The 22474-nt window shown below is 41.6% G+C and overlaps 1 protein-coding gene across 2 annotated transcripts; it reads left to right on the forward strand.

Annotated features, from left to right (window-relative positions):
• The first annotated feature begins 4495 nt into the window (after positions 1–4495).
• Positions 4496–22186, forward strand: LOC144513458 (GTPase IMAP family member 8-like). 2 transcript variants are annotated; one of them, XM_078244543.1, is made up of 4 exons: positions 4496–4575; positions 7608–7662; positions 13425–14043; positions 20623–22186. In XM_078244543.1, the coding sequence occupies exons 3-4, from the start codon at positions 13446–13448 to the stop codon at positions 21795–21797; spliced, it is 1773 nt and encodes a 590-aa protein (XP_078100669.1). In that variant the 5' UTR covers positions 4496–4575; positions 7608–7662; positions 13425–13445; the 3' UTR covers positions 21798–22186. The 2 variants fall into 2 exon arrangements, with proteins under 2 accessions (XP_078100669.1, XP_078100670.1); XM_078244544.1 differs by having other exon boundaries at positions 13428–14043.
• The last annotated feature ends 288 nt before the right edge of the window (positions 22187–22474 follow it).

A 22474-nucleotide genomic window follows, 5' to 3' on the forward strand; every position in this document is an offset into this window, starting at 1 on the left:
AGGGAGATTATTAGTGGTCTTGTATGTCTTCCATTTTCTTATAATTGCTCCCACAGTTGATTTCTTCACACCAAGCTGCTTACCTATTGCAGATTCAGTCTTCCCAGCCTGCTGCAGGTCTACAATTGTGTTTCTGGTGTCCTTTGACAGCTCTTTGGTCTTGGCCATAGTGGAGTTTGGAGTGTGACTGTTTGAGGTTGTGGACAGGTGTCCTTTATACTGATAACAAGTTCAACCAGGTGCCATTAATACAGGTAACGAGTGGAGGACAGAGGAGCCTCTTAAAGAAGAAGTTACAGGTCTGTGAGAGCCACAAATCTTGCTTGTTTGTAGGTGACCAAATACTTATATACTTTCTCGAGGAATTTGCAAATAAATTCATTAAAAATCCTACAATGTGATTTTCTGGATTGTTTTTCTCATTTTGTCTCTCATAGTTGAAGTGTACCTATGATGAAAATTACAGGCCTCTCATCTTTTTAAGTAGGAGAACTTGCACAATTGGAGGCTGACTAAATACTTTTTTGCCCCACTGTATTGCGATATGAAAAGAGACTCATTTTTACAAAATTACATAAATAAATAATTCTCGACTACTGGGGTGATTTTGTAGGGGAGTGCATCTACATAGCAAATAAAAAAGGAACTTTTTTAATTTGAACCATTGACTGACATGAAGTCTCTTTTATATAGGCCTTAGTGGTCCCCTAATACTGTATCTGAAGTCTATTTTATATAGACCTTAGTGGTCCCCTAATACTGTATCTTAAGTCTCTTTTTTATAGACCTTAGTGGTCCCCTAATACTGTATCTGAAGTCTCTTTTATATAGGCCTCAGTGGTCCCCCAATACTGTATCTGAAGTCTCTTTTATATAGGCCTTAGTGGTCCCCCTAATACTGTATCTGAAGTCTATTTTATATAGGCCTTAGTGGTCTCCCAATACTGTATCTGAAGTCTCTTTTTATAGACCTTAGTGGTCCCCTAATACTGTATCTGAAGTCTCTTTTATATAGGCCTCAGTGGTCTCCCAATACTGTATCTGAAGTCTCTTTTATATAGGCCTTAGTGGTCTCCCAATACTGTATCTGAAGTCTCTTTTATATAGACCTCAGTGGTCCCCCAATACTGTATCTGAAGTCTCTTTTATATAGACCTTAGTGATCCACTAATACTGTATCTGAAGTCTCTTTCCCCAAATTCAGCCTTGGTGCAGAACTACAGCCACTAGAGCCAGTCCCACAATGAGCTTTCCTTAGGATGTGCCATTTCTGTGTCTGTAGCTTTAAATGCTATTGAGGAGGAGAGAGGGGGGGCAAGGTGGAGGGTGGGGGTGTGGCCTTGACCAACTGCCACTTTGCTTGTTTGAAAGCCATGATGTCTCTCTCTTTCTGATGGGCGGGCCAAATTCTCTGGGCGGGCAAAGCAGAGAAAGGGGAGGTAACCTTGCTCCTTATGACCTCAAAAGGGGCAAGATTCCTGATTGGCCCATCTGAGCTTTCATTTTCTCAAAGGCAGAGCAGGATACCCAGGGCTCGGTTTACACCTATCACCATTTCTAGCCACTGGGTGACCATAGGCAGGCTGGGGGAACTCATATCAATGTTAAAAATTCTCATAAAGTGACATTTTTATGCCATGGGAGCTTGAACATTATGTTCACCAGAAGCTCCCTTTTATTTTGAAACTCTCTTTTACTTGACACTCTATTACCGTAATGCGTAGAATATACACACATCACAAAACATAGCGGGGGCTGGCTTAACTGTCGTTTTCAAAGTGGAGGCTGGCTTGACATTAGTCTCTCCTCTCACAACACAGTCCCATCTCTTTTCATCAAATGTCTGACGCATGGTCAAGGACCCCTGACGTTAAGTTTAGACGAAATAGGGGTAACCGTTTCGTTATTTTTCGACAGGGGGGTCCGTCAGATAGACATTCATGTTAATCCCTCCCCGTCAGATATCGACGAAAGAAAAAACACGCCCCCCATAACTCGAGATCTGTGACAGTTTTATTATTGGTATTTTTAGCCCAATAAACATTGTTTTAATCAACATTATTCACCAGATCTTATCATGGTTTAGATGTATTTCTTTTAAAGTTATTATTTCGGTCCATTTCGGCCAGGGAAGCTGGGTTGATTTTTTTGTTTATTTATATTTTTAAAACTACAGGTGCTGGTCATATAATTAGAATATCATGAAAAAGTTGATTTATTTCAGTAATTCCATTCAAAAAGTGAAACTTGTATAATGTATACATTCATTCCACACAGACTGATATATTTAAGTGTTTATTTCTTTTACTTTTGATGATTATAACTGACAAGTAATGAAAACCCCAAATTCAGTATCTCAGAAAATTAGAATATTGTGACAAGGTTGAATATTGAAGACACCTGGTGCCACACTAATCAGCTGATTAACTCCAAACACCTGCAAAGGCCTTTAAATGGTCTCTCAGTCTAGTTCTGTAGGCTACACAATCATGGGGAAGACTGCTGACTGGACAGCTGTCCAAAAGACGACCATTGACACCTTGCACAAGGAGGGCAAGACACAAAAGGTCATTGCTAAAGAGGCTGGCTGTTCACAGAGCTCTGTGTCCAAGCACATTAATAGAGAGGCCAAGGGAAGGAAAAGATGTGGTAGAAAAAAGTGTACAAGCAATAGGGATAACCGCACCCTGGAGAGGATGGTGAAACAAAACCCATTCAGAAATGTGGGGGGGATTCACAAAGAGTGGACTGCAGCTGGAGTCAGTGCTTCAAGAACCACCACGCACAGACGTATGCAAGACATGGGTTACTACACACATAGGACCAGCTGTTATAGAAGGTGCTACACACATAGGACCAGCTGTTATAGAAGGTACTACACACATAGGACCAGCTGTTATAGAAGAGAGATGGTTGATCCCAGGAACCTAAAGGAATCCACACTGTGGACACTGTGTCGTTCTAGATGGTGAGGGGGGATAGCAAAGGACGATTTTCTAATTGTACAGGAAACATGTTTCCTTACTGTGCATATGGCAATAACAACTTTGAAACAATGAGAACGCGTGTCCAAACTTTTGACTGGTACAGTATATATATATATTTTAATATATTATGAAATTTGTATTTTTGTTCTAAATCAAAACTTTAATTTGTCTTGAAAAGTCATATAGATGTAGCGTTATAGTTTAAAAAAAAAAAAAAAAACTCAGTTTCTTCCTCCATCTTGTCTGTAAATGAAAGTGAAAGCTGCGCTGACAAGAGCATCATGTTACATTAAAACAAACAAAATGGAGGTTACCAAATCAGACATACTTTTCCAAATAAAGGTCAAAGAAAACAAGAAAGTCACAGAGACAAACAGAAGCCCCATGTTTGAACAGGAGTCTGAAGAATTCATTGTAAACTTTAAGCTTTATACTAATATATATATATATATATATATGTATATATATATATATATATATATATATATATATATATAAAACATTGCATGAATTATTTCAAAGTGAAGTACCTGTCCTGTCTGATGACATATTTAATGCTTCCCTTATCAAATACAAAATGATATTCTTAAAATGTCTCTATGATAACCTGGGAGTCTCATCAATATCCTTTAAATCAGAGATCTTCAACAGGGGTTCTCAGAGTCACTGGAGTTATTATTCGGTCATTTTTTTATAAAAATTGTGAACATGTATTATTTTAAAAGCTTAATATTGTATGCAATATGCAATCAAGGCCACCCTACACATTATTTTAGGCCCAGTTTAATGGGCAACTCAATTTTTACAATATATGTAGCAGGGGCGCAGTGAAGACACGTCTTCTGTGTATATACATATATCTGAAGACCTGATCATAAAAAGCAGTTTCAGGCACATTTACTTTAATACCTCAATAGGGAAATCCTATTTATATTCAGTTATATTCCTACACCGTGTTACTCAGTACACACACAGTCCTGAAATACACAAACGCATTAGTGTGGAGTGTGGAGGGACTACAACTTTCATTTCATTGTACAAATGACAAATTAATGAACTCTGAAAATCAGGGAAACATCAACAACCTGCGTTGTGTTGATGATTAATTCTACTGTTGATTCTATAATAAGTGCCAGGTTATTAATGTTGTTTTCAGTCTCTTTTCTGGTTTATTCTAGGTAGGTTATATTCATTATTGATAATCGATTGAATGAACATGCTGCAAAGTTTCTTCTATAGAAAATGTATTTATTTTAGTTTGTGACATCAGGACTCGGTGCAGCTGTTCACACTCGGGACGCCGTGATGTTGTTCCACTCATCTGTGTATAGTAATAAATGACCAACTGTAATGATCAAAATCAATTCAAAGTGCTTTACATGAACATACATGCTATAGAAAAACTTTTAACCTATACCGTTTACATTTATTGAAGTACTTTTACATGAGTAAAATATTTTAGTACGCATATAAAAGTGAAGCTTTTATTTTGAAATGTGATGACGCTGTTTGTATCTGCTCATTTTTGCCCAGAGAGAGAGAGAGAAGTACTTCAGAAGCAGAAGAGATATCGTCGTGTTGTAATCAGGTGAGTTGGCTTCTGATTCATTTATTTTTATTCAGTTTTTACACCTGAGCAGGTCAATCTGTCTGGAGGAATACATTATATATGTTTTATTACTTTACTTTAAGTTTTGGAACAGAGTTATTTTTCTGTTTTGAGTGATTTCCATAAACTCCAATGGATGTTTTTATGTGTTTATGTATTTATTAGCAGCTGATTGAGTGAAACTTTAATAAAGGTTTGAACTTTTTGAGAGAAAATGTTGAACAGAGAAAGTTTCAGAGCAGACCTGAGTTTAATGGCATTCAGCCAAAAATTATAACCAGACAACAAAGATCAGCTGTAGAAATATGGAGACCCACCCTTGTTAACTTCCTGTTAGTGGATGTCATTCACTGCAACTGGTTTTTAGAATATGTTTACAGCTGTGAAATGGTCTCTAGTGACTGATCCAGTGGCAGTTTGGGTCTCAGGGGAAGTTATTTAGTGGTCAGACATTAGACAGTTAAAGGAAAAGTGAGTGTGGGGGGGGGGGGGGGGGGGGGGCATTAAAGGCGGCCCGAGTTGGGGGTTCTATGTCTTGCTCAAAGGCACCCTTAGAGTGCCCAGGAGGTGAAATGGTATCTCTCCAGCTACTAGTCCACACTCTGTACTTTGGTCCGTACAGGGACTTAAACGTCAGTTCCCAAGCCAAGTCCCTACAGACTGAGCTACTACCTTTAGATCATTTAAATATATTTTAATGTAAGGAATGATGATATTCAATGTTTGATATATTTACACAAACAAAACATTACATGCATGATAAATTCCACTGTTTGGTATACACCGTGGCGTTCGGAGGTTGTGGTCGAAGGGTTCTGTACACATGCATGGGCTGCTTTAACTAGGCCACCGGGGTCATAATGCTGAAGGTATACATGAAGATCTGTCTGTCTCCTGGCCCAAACGTCACATTCTGGTTCTGTTTCCTGGAAATGTGACATCTCACTCTGCAGTAAGCCTGAATCCAGCTTGAAGGACGTTAAATTACAAAGTGCTTTACATGGACACATCTAAATTAAAAACAGCTTTAAAGGTGCAATATCTAATACTGACAGCTAGCATTTATAAGAAACTGTCTCTGTGTCGGCTGGTTTTGGCGAACAGTGCTCTGTATCTCCTACCAGAGAGAAGGAGGTTAAACTGTTTGTGACCAGGATGTGAGGGGTCTGCAGAGATTTTTGCTGCCCTTTTCCAGACCCTGGATGAAGGGAAGGTCAGTTCCAATGATCCTCTCTGCAGCCCTAATTGTCCGTTGCAGTCTGGCCCTGTCCCGTTTGGTGGCTGAACCAAACCAGACAGTGATGGAGGTGCAGATGACAGACTGAATGATGGCTGTGTAGAAAGTGGTCAGCAGCTCCTTAGGCAGATTAAACTTCCTTAGCTGTCGCAGGAAGTATAACCTCTGCTGGGCCTTTTTCTGGACAGAGTCAATGTGGGGAGACCATTTCAGGTCCTGTGAGATGGTTGATCCCAGGAACCTAAAGGAATCCACACTGTGGACACTGTGTCGTTCTAGATGGTGACGGGGGGATAGCAAAGGACGATTTTCTAATTGTACAGGAAACATGTTTCCTTACTGTGCATATGGCAATAACAACTTTGAAACAATGAGAACGCGTGTCCAAACTTTTGACTGGTACAGTATATATATATATTTTAATATATTATGAAATTTGTATTTTTGTTCTAAATCAAAACTTTAATTTGTCTTGAAAAGTCATATAGATGTAGCGTTATAGTTTAAAAAAAAAAAAAAACTCAGTTTCTTCCTCCATCTTGTCTGTAAATGAAAGTGAAAGCTGCGCTGACAAGAGCATCATGTTACATTAAAACAAACAAAATGGAGGTTATCAAATCAGACATACTGTCATACTTTTCAAAATAAAGGTCAAAGAAAACAAGAAAGTCACAGAGACAAACAGAAGCCCCATGTTTGAACAGGAGTCTGAAGAATTCATTGTAAACTTTAAGCTTTATACTAATATATATATATATAAAAACATTGCATGAATTATTTCAAAGTGAAGTACCTGTCCTGTCTGATGACATATTTAATGCTTCCCTTATCAAATACAAAATGATATTCTTAAAATGTCTCTATGATAACCTGGGAGTCTCATCAATATCCTTTAAATCAGAGATCTTCAACAGGGGTTCTCAGAGTCACTGGAGTTATTATTCGGTCATTTGTTTATAAAAATTGTGAACATGTATTATTTTAAAAGCTTAATATTGTATGCAATATGCAATCAAGGCCACCCTACACATTATTTTAGGCCCAGTTTAATGGGCAACTCAATTTTTTACAATATATGTAACAGGGGCGCAGTGAAGACACGTCTTCTGTGTATATACATATATCTGAAGACCTGATCATAAAAAGCAGTTTCAGGCACATTTACTTTAATACCTCAATAGGGAAATCCTATTTATATTCAGTTATATTCCTACACCGTGTTACTCAGTACACACACAGTCCTGAAATACACAAACGCATTAGTGTGGAGTGTGGAGGGACTACAACTTTCATTTCATTGTACAAATGACAAATTAATGAACTCTGAAAATCAGGGAAACATCAACAACCTGCGTTGTGTTGATGATTAATTCTACTGTTGATTCTATAATAAGTGCCAGGTTATTAATGTTGTTTTCAGTCTCTTTTCTGGTTTATTCTAGGTAGGTTATATTCATTATTGATAATCGATTGAATGAACATGCTGCAAAGTTTCTTCTATAGAAAATGTATTTATTTTAGTTTGTGACATCAGGACTCGGTGCAGCTGTTCACACTCGGGACGCCGTGATGTTGTTCCACTCATCTGTGTATAGTAATAAATGACCAACTGTGCTTTACATGAACATACATGCTATAGAAAAACTTTTAACCTATACCGTTTACATTTATTGAAGTACTTTTACATGAGTAAAATATTTTAGTACGCATATAAAAGTGAAGCTTTTATTTTGAAATGTGATGACGCTGTTTGTATCTGCTCATTTTTGCCCAGAGAGAGAGAGAGAAGTACTTCAGAAGCAGAAGAGATATCGTCGTGTTGTAATCAGGTGAGTTGGCTTCTGATTCATTTATTTTTATTCAGTTTTTACACCTGAGCAGGTCAATCTGTCTGGAGGAATACATTATATATGTTTTATTACTTTACTTTAAGTTTTGGAACAGAGTTATTTTTCTGTTTTGAGTGATTTCCATAAACTCCAATGGATGTTTTTATGTGTTTATGTATTTATTAGCAGCTGATTGAGTGAAACTTTAATAAAGGTTTGAACTTTTTGAGAGAAAATGTTGAACAGAGAAAGTTTCAGAGCAGACCTGAGTTTAATGGCATTCAGCCAAAAATTATAACCAGACAACAAAGATCAGCTGTAGAAATATGGAGACCCACCCTTGTTAACTTCCTGTTAGTGGATGTCATTCAGTGCAACTGGTTTTTAGAATATGTTTACAGCTGTGAAATGGTCTCTAGTGACTGATCCAGTGGCAGTTTGGGTCTCAGGGGAAGTTATTTAGTGGTCAGACATTAGACAGTTAAAGGAAAAGTGAGTGTGTGGGGGGGAGGGGGAGGGGGGCATTAAAGGCGGCCCGAGTTGGGGGTTCTATGTCTTGCTCAAAGGCACCCTTAGAGTGCCCAGGAGGTGAAATGGTATCTCTCCAGCTACTAGTCCACACTCTGTACTTTGGTCCGTACAGGGACTTAAACGTCAGTTCCCAAGCCAAGTCCCTACAGACTGAGCTACTACCTTTAGATCATTTAAATATATTTTAATGTAAGGAATGATGATATTCAATGTTTGATATATTTACACAAAAAAAACATTACATGCATGATAAATTCCACTGTTTGGTATACACCGTGGCGTTCGGAGGTTGTGGTCGAAGGGTTCTGTACACATGCATGGGCTGCTTTAACTAGGCCACCGGGGTCATAATGCTGAAGGTATACATGAAGATCTGTCTGTCTCCTGGCCCAAACGTCACATTCTGGTTCTGTTTCCTGGAAATGTGACATCTCACTCTGCAGTAAGCCTGAATCCAGCTTGAAGGACGTTAAATTACAAAGTGCTTTACATGGACACATCTAAATTAAAAACAGCTTTAAAGGTCCAATATGTAATACTGACAGCTAGCATTTATAAGAAACTGTCTCTGTGTCGGCTGGTTTTGGCGAACAGTGCTCTGTATCTCCTACCAGAGAGAAGGAGGTTAAACTGTTTGTGACCAGGATGTGAGGGGTCTGCAGAGATTTTTGCTGCCCTTTTCCAGACCCTGGATGAAGGGAAGGTCAGTTCCAATGATCCTCTCTGCAGCCCTAATTGTCCGTTGCAGTCTGGCCCTGTCCCGTTTGGTGGCTGAACCAAACCATGGAGGTGCAGATGACAGACTGAATGATGGCTGTGTAGAAAGTGGTCAGCAGCTCCTTAGGCAGATTAAACTTCCTTAGCTGTCGCAGGAAGTATAACCTCTGCTGGGCCTTTTTCTGGACAGAGTCAATGTGGGGAGACCATTTTAGGTCCTGTGAGATGGTTGATCCCAGGAACCTAAAGGAATCCACACTGTGGACACTGTGTCGTTCTAGATGGTGACGGGGGTGGGGGGGACTTCTCCTGAAGTCCACTGTCATCCCCACAGTCTTCTTGGGGTTTAACTCCAGGTGGTTCTGACTGCACCATTGGACCAGCTGTTCCACCTCCTGTCTGTAAGCAGACTCATCACCATCCTAGATCAAACCAATGACAGTGGTGTCATCTGCAAACGTCAGGAGTTTTACAGACGGGTTCTTTGAGGTGCAGTCATTGGTGTAGAGGGAGAAGAGCAGCGGGGAGAGGACACACCCCTGTGGGGCGCAAGTGCTGATGGACCGGGTTTTGGATGAGATGCTCCCCAGTCTGACATGCTGCTGCCTGTCAACAAGAACTGGGTGAGCTTCTGATGTAGGAGTTCAGGGATGATGGCGTTGAACGACGAGCTGAAGTCCACAAACAGGATCCTGGCATATGTAACCTGGGGAGTCGAGGTAGTGCAGGCTGTATTGCAGTCCCATGTTGTCAGCATCATCTGCCGACCTGTTTGCCCTGTAGGCAAACTGCAGGGGAGTCCAGCAGGGGTCCCGTGATGTCCTTCAGGTGGCTCAACACCAGTCTTTCAAAGAATTTCATGACCACAGACGTCAGGGCGACAGGCCTGTAGTCATTTAATCCTGTGATGGAGGGTTTTTTGGGGACTGGGATGATGGTGGAGCCAGCTGTTCAGCACAGACTCGCAGACAAGAGGAGGACACACCATCAGGTCCTGGAGCCTTCTCGATCTTCTGCTTCTGAAAGATCTCGCAGATCGTTAGCGCAGATGGGGTTAGGAGGATGGGTGTTGAGGGAAAACCTTTTGTGCGTGAAGGGTGTGATAATGGGTGCTTTTCAAACCTGCAGTAAAAGTCATTCAGGTCATCAGCCAGTCTGGGATTTTCTGCATGGTGGGGGGATGGTCTCTTGTAATCCATGATCTTTCGCAGGCCTCTCCAAACTGATGCAGGGTCATTGGCTGAGAGGCTGTCTTTAAGTTTCTCACTGTAGCTTCTTTTGGCTACCATGATCTCCTTTCTCAGCTTGTTCCTGGCCTGGTCCTAGTCCCCACTCCTGTAGGCCTCCTCTTTGGCTTGACGCAGTTTCCTAAGATTAGGAGGGAACCAAGGTTTGCTGTTGTTGTATGTGCAGAAGGTCTTGGTTTGCACACAGTTGTCCTCGCAAAAACTGATGTAACTGTATGTTACAGTGTCAGTGAGGTCATTGAGGTCTGTAGCTGCAGCTTCAAAAATGCTCCAGTCACTGCAGTCAAAGCAAGCTTGCAACTCCAGCTTAGATTCCCTTGTCCATTTCTTTACAGTCTTTGCCACAGGTTTGGAAGTTTTTAGTTTTTGCTTGTAGGTAGGGATGAGGTGAAGCAGACAGTGGTCGGAGAGCCCTAGAGCTGCCCGGGGAATGGCGTGATAGGCATCCTTTAAAACAGTGTAACAGTGGTCTAGTGTGTTTTTGTCCCTGGTGGGAATTTTGATATGCTGTCTGTATTTAGGGAGTTCCTGATTGAGTTTGGTGCTGTTAAAATCCCAAACAATAATGACGAGAGTCCGGGTGTTTGTTCTCTGTGTCTGTTATCTGGTCAGCTAGCTGTTGTAGCGCATCTGCTACGCAGGCTTGTGGTGGTGTGTAAACACCGACCATAACCGACAATTGCTAGACATTAGTGCAGCTGCTAGATGCTGCTATGTTGAAGGTTATAAAAACCCTTGCTCTCGCGGAGCTCTGTACGTGGCTGACAGTCACCTTTATCAACTAACCGTAACAACGACACGACCTTGTGGAGCTTTGTGCCGAACTGACAGCCACCTTTTCTGGGTTCAACGTCACTGCAACAGTCGCTAAAAAGACCGTGACCTCACGGTCGTCTGTACCCAGGGCACAGTCACTGTCTGTCGGCTACGCCCGCTGAACAGAAACAGGGGAACGATTTCAGCAGGGGGGGAGATTGCTGGTACAACTACTTCCAGACCCGTTATACAGCTTGTCTATACACTGCACAGTCAGTACATTACACATTATGGTTGCATGCTAGATTGTAAGAAAGTGGGAATCATCTTACGTCCAACATATTTACCTTGAAGCTGGCGATGGTAACGTTAGCCACAATAACATAACATAACGATACATATATTGCAAAGTGACCTGTAGAGAACACTGTCTCCCAATCCAACAATTCTGGCTACGGGGTGGTTTGCCAAAGATAAATTGCATGTTTCCATTATGAGGAAATCAAACTTGTGGTTTCTGGCATATGTCATGGATCCTATGTTAGCAGTTGTGCGTGTGTTACCATGGCGGCGTTAGCACCAGTCAGGATCACTTTACCAGCTTTGTCTATATGTTTTTGCGAGTAACTAACTGGAGTACTCTATATAATTTAATGTGAGCACATGAATGTTGAAATGTATGAAAATTACTATCCCTACGTTAGCCGTGATATAAATGAATGAAGCTCAACGCTTACCTGTTTAGGAGGAAATTAGTCAACTCTGTGTCCTTTTAGGCTCTAAGCTGTCTCCTTCTTTTAAATGCATCTCCAATATTTACCCGTTTTTTACCTCGTCTCTGGTTATGCAACCGTTTAGAAATATGGCAAGTTTTTTTTAGGGTGGGTAGAATGAATCGATCTCTGTTGATCCTGTTTGTTTGTTTGCTGCTTTCATGGCTGTACTAATGTTACAGCTGTAGCGCGCTGGGTTTACATTTTTACAGGTATATCTGGTAACCCGGGCTGGCTGTCAAACTGGGCAGTTGATAGGCCAAAACACAGACAGACATATCATCACGGAATGGAAATTTCAAAGGAGAAAATACTGGCTTTAGCATTGTTGTCAGAAAACATAGCATTTCAACTTATTTTGGTCCTTTTTTGATGAAATACAGTAAATAAATTACATATTGCACCTTTAATGATATTAAAAGGTTGCTTTTCAAATTGCAACAGATGAAACATTTAAGAGGAAAGTGAGAGAGACAAAACTTGATCAAATAAAATAAACATTGCATGCATGAAAAAGTGTTTCTAGCAAAGTCATAAAGCCGCTCCTTAATGAAAGAATGAGCTACAACAGGACAAGGTCTGAACATCAGGCTGTCGTGGTATGTAGTTATTATATTCCAGCTATGAACTATCAGATTGATTGATTTGGGCTACCCGCTTTATAATTTTATTTAAATAGCACCCTGCCCTCTCTGTTAATAAAGTCTTATCCTAACATCTGATCATGACAAAACTCTCTAACAGAAACTGCCCCCATGTGGTAAAGAAGGGCAACTGCATGGTGATATGGAGGAGTTACATCAGCAGAACAGAGACATCCAGAAAAAGTACTATTCACTGAAGACCTGAAGCTGTTTAGAGTGACTGCAGGCTGGATCAGCCAGTGACTGAACAACTATTTGCACAAATTAAACATTTGAGGCAATTAATGCAGAACATCAGCAGGTCAGCTCAGCAGTTCTTCTAGCCAGGAGCTCCTGGACAGCCTTGACTCACACCATGGCCAGCATAAACGTCAAGTGCAACTGACTATATCCAGGAAGAATATAAATAGAGCAGTGCAGCGACATCAAGGCCACTTCATGGCTCACCACGACTCAACAAATAGTCATCACAATCGCTCCTATGAGTGCAGCCATACACAAAGTCATGTCATGTCAGTTCCCTGATGCTCCACAACACACCTGAGCTACACTACCTACTACTCCCAGAGCAGAGATCATTACCACTTTCCATACACAATATTACATTGATCTATTTGAGTAGAGCCAGGGGACAGAAAGACCACCGATCCACCCAACAGCGTGCCGCTACTCCAGTGGCAGTTCTAGACCATTTCAAATGGAGGGGCCAGGTTGGGGCTACATGCAATTTAAGGGGTACCAAATATATTCGGCACAAATGTTACATAGCACCAACCTTCAATAGGTTTGGTCCTACAATAAACGGTACAACAATAAACACAAGAATACTCATTCAGTGTTAATCTACAGTTTATCACTGCACATTATTAATATCCTCTCTTTGGGGATGAAAAATGTATGACAGTATTTGCCAATGTTAGGTAGGCAAGAGGGGTGTCAAGGCTTAATATTAAGGGGGCACTGGCCAAATATATTTTGTTAGGGGAAGTTAGAGGAAGCGTTGTGCAACTGTTTTGCTGATAACTGAGTTCTCCCAGACAGTTGAACCGATTAAAAACCTTTGTAACTTACTGTATCTGATCATTTTTCTCCAGCAGGTTCTCTGATCCACAGACATGAGCCCAGTTCTTCCTCTAGATCTGGATCCAGATCTCACCATCGTCCTGATTGGAAAATCAGGAGTTGGTAAAAGTGCTTCAGGAAACACCATCCTGGGACGACCAGCGTTTGAGTCGAAGCAGGCTTATAAAGCAGTGACGACAGAGATCTCTGAACAAACAGGAAATGTGTTCGGGAAACAGATCTCAGTGGTCGACACTCCAGGAATATTAGACACCAAGGACACACATGAGAAGATTGAGAAGTACTGTCAGGATCTCCTGCAGTCCTCCAGACGTTGTCTGTTTCTGGTGGTGATCAGAGTTGGACGGTTTATAAAGGAGGACCAGAAGGCTGTGAGGACAGCTATGAGAGTCCTCGGGCGTCAGGGGATGGGGAAGACTTACCTGCTCTTCACTGGCGGTGATGAGTTAGAGGGCACAGTGGAGAAGTTTATCTTTCAAGATGGAGATGAAGGAATGCTTCCAGATGTTGTTAAAAAGTTTTCGGGGGCGTATCACCTCATCAACAATAAAGATGACGATGAAGAACAAGTCAGAGAGCTGCTGCTGAAGTCCGGCCACCTCCCAACCCAGGACCAGCCTGATTCAGCAGGTACGGTGTGATCTAATTCTTACATGTATCTATTTAAACTAATAGTATAATATATGGATGAAGTTATGTAAAGATTGACATACAGCATCCTCATTATCAGAGTTAAGAATGACGGTTAACGTTACCGCTGATGAGCATGGCTCTCTGGCGGAAGCCAGGTCGCTGCTGCGAGTGAGCTAACCGCCTAACGGTCTATTTACAAGCTACCTAAAGGCTTAGTAGCTTTGCACATATTAACATCTGCAGACTTAGGAATAAAACGTATTAACTCTCCCTTTTTTGCAGTCTAATAAGGTAGACATTCTGGCTGTTTCAGAGACTCATTTGGACAGTTCATTTGATGATTCAGAGGTGGCTGTGGATGGCTTTTCTGTATACAGAAAGGATAGAAATAATTTTGGTGGTGGGGTTGCAATGTTTATACGTGACCACTTTCCAGTAAAAAAAAAGGCTTATGAACTTAACCTATATGACATTGAGGCTATATGGCTTCAGGTTTTTGGTTGGCTGTCATTACATGGCCCCAAGCTCTAACATACAGTACTTGGACTGCATGTTGGATAGGGCTTCAAAGGAAACTAGAGAAGTGTATCTACTAGAGACCTAAATATTGATTAGTTTTCTGAGAATTGCTCTCTGAAGAATAGGCTTATATCTATGGCCAATACCTGCAGACTATCTAAATTAATATTTCAACTAACACAAATCTCTGTGAAACATACTGGGGTCAAGTCTTCAACATGCATTGATCATATTTATACTAACGCTCCAGATATGTGCTCTAGACCTGTGTCTGGGTTTCAATGATCATGTTGTTGCTGTCTCTAGGAGAACGAAGCTGCCTAAAGCTAAAGCTAAAATCAGGGTACCACAAAGAATAGAGAAAAAAGAGACTTATTATCAACAGAGATTTGTTTGGTCAATACAGTAAGTTCTGGATAGAGGCATGGGTAAAAAGACAGGTCAGACTTCTTTTATGGAATTAGAAGGTGTTCCTTAACAAAACATTTCAAATTATTTCAATGATTATTTTGTTGACAAAATCTCTAACCTCAGAGAAAACATGGACACTACTGGTACTGGTAAATACAACTCTGAAGAGCTCATAAAAATGCCTTCATGAGGGGTGAATGTGCTCTTGAATTGCATTATATTTGGGTAGAGAGATTGCTGTACTCTCTTGAAGCTGATAAGCCTGCAGGTATCGACCACCTAGGCAGTAAACTGTTGGAAATATGTGCTTTATACATTTCCAAACCTGTCTGTCATATTTTAATAGATGCTTGATCAGCGATGTTTGTCCAAAATTGTGAAAAGAAGGAAAAGTTGTTCCTCTTCCCAAAGAAAAAAAGAAATCAACTTTCATTAGTACTAACAGCAGGCCTATCAGCATCTTGCCTGTACTAAGTTAACTTTTAGAAGAAAAAAATGCAAGACATTTTTTCAACATGGGAGTTGCATTGGTTCTCTTTTGTTTGCAGTTTCTACCAATGATCTGCCACTTGCAATTAGGCGGGCAAGCTTGTATGGAAATAAATCTGTTTAATAGGATTTTGAAGTTAAAAAGCCATTAAATTTCTAGCACTGTATATTTATGCATTGAAATTATGTATCTGGATTTTTTTTGCCCCTAAATTTAAGTCTTAAAATTTTCATTAACTAATTTTCATCTTTGTTTTTCAATTCAGAATCTAAAATTCAACCTTAAAAATATCAATATACCAAATTCAGATGCAAAATACACTGTATAAAATTCAACTAATATATTTTCAACTTGCTTAATTCAATGGGCCAAATTCAGCTGCAAAATATAATAAAAATTCAGTGTTGATATCTGGGAACCCAAAGAAAAACAACCGATTCTAGATTGTAGCCAACAACTAGAAGCTTTTTACAATTTGATATTTTATCACTAAATTCACGTCTGAGACTTTTTTTTTAATGCGAGAAATCAACTATGTAGTGTTAGAATAGTTAGTAGAGGGAGAGAATAGCATCTGACAGGGCAGGGAAATACCTTCCTCTCCGCCCCCAACATGTCTATTTCAATTGCGCGAGCAGAAATTAACTTTGTGAGCAGAGTTTACCTGCAAACAGACACTCTGTGGCACGTGGTGACTGATCTGTGCACGTGATGCCTAGTTTTATACATGCAGGTGCCATTATTATTATTATTATTATTATTATTATTATTATTATTGTTAATACATGCTTAGTTTTATACATGCAGGTGCCATTATTATTATTATTATTATTATTGTTAATACATGCTTAGTTTTATACATGCAGGTGCCATTATTATTATTATTATTATTATTATTATTAATACATGCTTAGTTTTATACATGCAGGTGCCATTATTATTATTATTATTATTATTAATACATGCTTAGTTTTATACATGCAGGTGCCATTATTATTATTATTATTATTATTATTATTATTATTATTATTATTAATACATGCTTAGTTTTATACATGCAGGTGCCATTATTATTAGGGCCCGAGCGCCAACAGCGGCGAAGGCCCTATTGGAACAGAAGGAATTATTGTTATTTTCCCGGCAAATTAATTGGCTTTTTGAGGGGCTTAACATATTGAAGAACTCACCAAAATTGGCGGTCGCATCAAGTCTGGTGAAAGTTTACGTATTTTAAGGGTTTCGTGAATACGCGCACAAAATGGCTCACTAGCGCCTCCTACAAAGTTAATAAAAGTTGAGCCCCTGCAGTACGTTTAACGTAGACTCACAACACTTGGTATACATATGTAACATGTCAAGACGTACAAAAAACGTCATTGGAGACATACCCTAAACCCAACAGGAAGTCCGCCATCTTGAACTGAAAGTTCAAACTTTGTGCGATATTGGCCATTTCCACGTCATACTTTAACGAACTCCTCCTAGAAATTTCATCCGATCAACTTCTAATTTGGTCTGTGCCATCTTAAGACCTTAAAGATGAAAAGATATTAAAAGAAAAACCTTTCGTCAAACGGTGTGGTGTGGCGGCCATTTTCAGTGTTTAGCAATGAACAAAGAAATTGTTGTAACTTGAGTGTACGTTGTCGTATCTGCCCGAAATTTCTCACGATTGACAAGAGTCCAGGCCTGAGGACATATACAGGTCAAAATTAAATTTTGGTCATAGGGCCCCCCGCTGGCAACAGGAAATCAGCCTCATATGACAAACATCATCCGATTTACATGAAACTTATAATGTATGGTTGACACGTGATACTGAGTTGCCCCCTATACTTTAACCACGCCCCCTTACTCAGGTCACGCCCCTTTTCATAACATTTGAACCGTTTAAGGTAGACCCTTGTGTGAGGTATCATTGAACTCAGAAGAGAGTTCCTTTTTAATTGGTGATGGTTTGACCCGCCCCCTATAATTTAGCCACGCCCCTTTTTATAGCCAATGAACTGTATGATGTAGAGTGTTATGTCTGGTATCGTTGAACTCAGCAGGGAGTTCCCTTTTCATTGGTGACGATTTGCAGTGTCTGAGTGCCGCGCAAATGCACGGTCGCAAGGAGCGGCATCCACCAGTAACTCAGAGGCGCGAGGGCCTGTCCATCTCTGTTTGCAGCTTTAATTATTATTATTCTTTTTCCCGGCAACTTAATTGCCTTTTTGAGGGGCTTAACATATTCAAAAACTCACCAAATTTGGCGGTCACATCAAGTCTGGTGAATATTTACGTATTTTAAGGTTTCGGGAATATGCGCGCAAAAATGGCTCGCTAGCGCCCCCTAAAATATTAAAAATTAGATAATATTAAATTAATTAATAATTAGTTTAAGGTAGACCCTTGTGTGAGGTATCGTTGAACTCAGCAGAGACATCCTTTTTCAGTGGTCATGATTTGCCCCGCCCCCTATGTTTGAGCCACCCCCCCTTTCATAACTGGTGACCCATTTAAGGTAGAGTCTTGTGTGAGGTATCATTGAACTCAGCAGAGAGTTCCTTCTTCATTGGTGATGGTTTGGCCCGCTCCTTATGCTTAAGCCACGCCCCCTTTCATAACATTTGAATTGTTTAAGGTAGAGATGCACCGATAGACCGGCCGGTGACCAGAATTGGCCGGTTTTCACGTGCTCGGCCATGACCTGCGACTGGCAGGTCAGTCTGACATATGCCGATTTCATGCCTAGGCCATAGGCCTAACAGTCAAGGTGCTATACTTTAACGAACTCCTCCTAGAGATTTCATCCGATGGATTTGAAATTTGGTCTGTACACCTTAAAGATGAAAAGTTTTTAAAAGAAAAACTTTTCGTCAAACGGGGTGGGCGTGGCATTGCGCCCATTTGGAGTGTTTAGCGGTGAACGAGAAAGTGGCTGTAACTACAGTATACATTGTCATATCTGCTTGAAATTTCACAGAATCAACAAGGGCCCCCTATAATTTAGCCACGCCCCCTGTGACAGCTAATGAACTGTATGACGTAGAGTCTTGTGTGAGGTATCGTTTAACTCAGCAGGGAGTTCCCTTTTCATTGATGATGATTTGCGGTGTCCGAGTGCCGCGCAAATGCACGGTCGCAAGGAGCGGCGACCGCCGGTAACCCCGACGCACGCAGAGGAACGAGGGCCCGTCCATCGCTGCTTGCAGCTTTAATTATTATTATTGCCATTCTTTCCCTCTCCCTATGTTTTGTTTCACGCTCGCAGCTGCCTGTTCAACTCTTAAATGTTGACTATCTGCCAGGGATGCTGAAGGAAAAGATTGTCTATACACTGTACAGTCAGTACATTACACCTTAGCCTCTAATGAGCCAGATGCAGGGGAATTACCTAGGTGTTACCAGATGCCCGAACACCACAATCTCACACTTGTGACCTGTCCCCTAACCCTAGCAAACCACACACACACACACACACACACACACACACACACACACACACACACACACACACAGCAAAACACACAATAAAGCTGAGTTAATGGGGCGCACAGTTAGCACATACACACCACCACATACAGTGAAGGGGAGAGGGACGCCCACAGTCTCCCTGTCTGGCAAACACTATAAAAAAGGAAAAAGGATCAGAAGGTTGAGGTAAAAGAAATCACAAAATAATCTTGCAGTACCCCCAGCCGTACTAACAGTTGGCACAAACGCTATCAAGGCCCATCCACCTTTAGCGGTGTCTATTAAAATCCAGGATTGAATTTAAAATCCTTCTCCTGACCTACAAAGCTCTAAATGGTCAGGCACCATCATATCTTGAAGAGCTCATAGTACCTTATTGTCCCACTAGAGCACTGTGATCCCAGAACTCAGAGCTTCTCGTGGTTCCTAGAATCTCTAAAAGTAGAATGGGAGCCAGAGCCTTCAGCTATCAGGCTCCTCTCCTGTGGAACCAGCTCCCAGTCTGGGTTTGGGGGGCAGACACCGTCACCACCTTTAAGAGTAAACTTAAAACTCTCCTCTTTTATAAAGCCTATAGTAAGGGAGTGAGGAGTTGCAGCGTTCGCCTAGACTGGCAGGGGAGAGTGTAAATCTTCAGACACGGCACCCTTTCTCTTCTTTGCTTCTCTTCATAGTCGTCAGATTCATCTACCAGTCCTGATAGAAGTGGCTCAGGTTTGCCTTGCACCAGCTCTTAATTATGCTGTCATAGTTTTAGACTGCCGGGGGACTTCCTTTGACACACTGCGCTCCTCTCTCCTCTCTCTTTCCATCCATGTCCCAGAAATGCTTGTTACTAACCTAGCTCTGGGGAGCTTATTCCCCGGAGTCCCTATGTTTTTTTTCGCCAAGCAGTTTTCCTTGGATTAGGGTGGCACCTAAATCATGGTTGCAGCTGTCACCGTGGTCCTGCTCCGCGCCATGCTACGCCCTGCTACATCCTGCTACGTCCTGCTATGCTCTGCTGTGCTCTGCTACGTCCTGTAACGGCCTGCAGTGCCCTGCTACGCCATGAACTACTACAACTACTATTTCTAGTCATAGTTCCATTATCTTTATTGTGACTATTATTGCCACTATTCATCACACCCCCAACCGGCACTGTCAGACACCACCTACCAAGAGCCTGGGTCTGTCCCAGGTTTCTCCCTAAAAGGGAGTTTTTCCTTGCCACTGTAGCACTAAATGCTTACTCTTGGGGGAATTACTATGTGTGTCTGCTGTTAATCAGCAGACACATTTTATTTTTGTTTAAACGGGGTGGCAGTAGCTCAGTCAGTAGGGAGTTGGGTTGGGAACCGCTGGTTCAAGTCCCCGTACGGAATGAAGTACAGAGTGTGGACTGGTAGCTGGAGAGGTGCAAGTTCACCTCCTGGGCACTGTAAGGGTGCTCTTGAGCAAGGTACCTTCCCCCACAACTGCTCGGGGTGTGTGTCCAGCACTCGCAGCCCCCTCACTCTGACATCTCTCCATTTGTGCATGTATAGGATCTGAGCATGTGTGTGTATGTCAGGCCTGTCTGTAGTGTGCTCTAAAATCAGAAAAAATAAATTTAAATCATTAATTAAAATGATTTAAAACATTTTAATAATCAGTTTTCAGACAGTAGCTACGAGAAAATTGATTAATCAATAATTTTTTTTCCTACTGTCTTCCAGCTGCTGATTCCAAAAACCGGAGATTGATGCTGATCGGTCTTCCTGGAGCTGGAAAAAGTTCCTCTGGGAACACCATCTTAAGATCTGAAAAGTTTAAATCAGGTTGTGACTTTAATTCAGTCAGTGCTAAGACCGTCTCTGAGTCAGCAGAGGTTGAGGGTCGTAAGGTCACGGTGGTTGATACTCCAGGAATCACTGACAAGAATCTAACTCTTGAACAGCTGTATGAAGAGATCATGAAGTCAGTAGTAGAGGCCAGTCCAGGACTGCATGCCTTTGTTATTGTGGTCAGAATAGGGAGAATCACAGAAAAAGACATCAACCTGTTTGAGATGCTGCCAAAACTGTTTAGCAGAGATGCTCTGAAATACTCCATGGTGCTTTTTACTCATGGAGACGAGCTGGGAGGTCGGTCCATTGATGATTTGATCCAGTCCAACCAACATGTCTCTGCTCTGGTCTCCATGTGTGGTGGTAGATTCTGTGTGTTTGACAACACAAAGAGAGGAAACAAGGCGCAGGTCAGAAAGTTCCTGAGTAAAGTAGATGAGATCTCAGATAATGGTGGAAAGTACTACACCGATGAGAAGTTCAGGATGGTTGAGACATTCTTTAATGAAGACAGGAACCTGTCAGGTGAAGCAGGACAGTCAAAAAGCAGTGTATGGAAAAGATTTAAGTGTTTCGTAGTGACTCATAAATATAAGTTTATCTTCCTGGGTGTAATAGTAGTAGCAGCAGCAGTAGTAGGAGCAGTACTACTAACAGGAGCGACAGCAGCAACAGCAGCAGGGGTAGCTACAGGAGTAGGAGCAGAAGCAACAGGAGTAGCAGCAACAGAAGGAGTAGTAGCAGCAGGAGCAGCAGCAGGAGGAGCAGCAGCAGGAGGAGTAGCAGCAGCAGGAGGAGTAGGAGCAGCAGTAGCAGCAACAGGAGTAGCAGCAGCAGGAGTAGTAGCAGCAGTAGCAGCAGGAGCAGCAGGAGGAGTAGTAGCAGCAGGAGGAGTAGGAGCAGCAGTCGCAGCAGGAGGAGTAGCAGCAGCAGAAGGAGTAGTAGCAGCAGTAGCAGCAGGAGCAGCAGTCGCAGCAGGAGGAGTAGGAGCAGCAGTAGCAGCAGGAGGAGTAGCAGCAGCAGTAGCAGCAGCAGGAGCAGGAGTAGCAGCAGCAGGAGGGTAGCAGCAGCAGTAGCAGCAGCAGAAGGAGTAGGAGCAGCAGTAGCAGCAGGAGGAGTAGCAGCAGCAGGAGGAGTAGGAGCAGCAGTAGCAGCAACAGTAGCAGCAGCAGAAGGAGTAGGAGCAGCAGTAGCAGCAGGAGGAGTAGTAGCAGCAGGAGGAGTAGTAGCAGCAGAAGGAGTAGTAGCAGCAGGAGGAGTAGTAGCAGCAGGAGGAGTAGCAGCAGCAGTAGGAATAGGAGCAGGAGCAACAGCAGCTGTAGTAGCAGTAATACAAGCAATTAGAGTACAACAAAAGAAAGAAAAGGAGCAGTAGGAGGAGTAGAAAGTGCACGCATGTGTTAACCTTTGTTGTGATTTGGCGCTATATAATTAAAAGTTGACTTTAATGTGACTGGTTTGTTGTCTGATCAATATGACACTTCAGATCCTGGTTACTACTCACCCCCAGACCATGTATACCAATTTTGGTGAAATTCAGTGTGCCGGGTTTTGCGGTACAACTTGTGGTATTTTTGGCACCTCCTATGGGTTAAACTCATAATCCTTTAATTCTTTAATTGATGACGGCCATGTTTTTTCACCAATCAGCCCTGCAAGGATCTATACCAGTTTTGGTGTTGATAGGATCCAAAAGGACAAAGTCCTATTGATTTAACTGTTTTTCACAGGTTCACACAAA

Source organism: Sander vitreus, unplaced genomic scaffold, assembly GCF_031162955.1.
Source record: "Sander vitreus isolate 19-12246 unplaced genomic scaffold, sanVit1 ctg257_0, whole genome shotgun sequence".
Classification (NCBI taxonomy): Eukaryota; Metazoa; Chordata; class Actinopteri; order Perciformes; family Percidae; genus Sander; species Sander vitreus.

What these genes read in the sequence shown, in the direction of transcription:
- LOC144513458 (XM_078244543.1), top strand. Translation starts at nt 13,446, where the DNA reads ATGAGCCCAGTTCTTCCTCTAGATCTGGATCCAGATCTCACCATCGTC. An exon ending in GGACCAGCCTGATTCAGCAG is followed by an intron (nt 14,044 to 20,622) that starts GTACGGTGTGAT and finishes ACTGTCTTCCAG; the next exon opens with CTGCTGATTCCAAAAACCGG.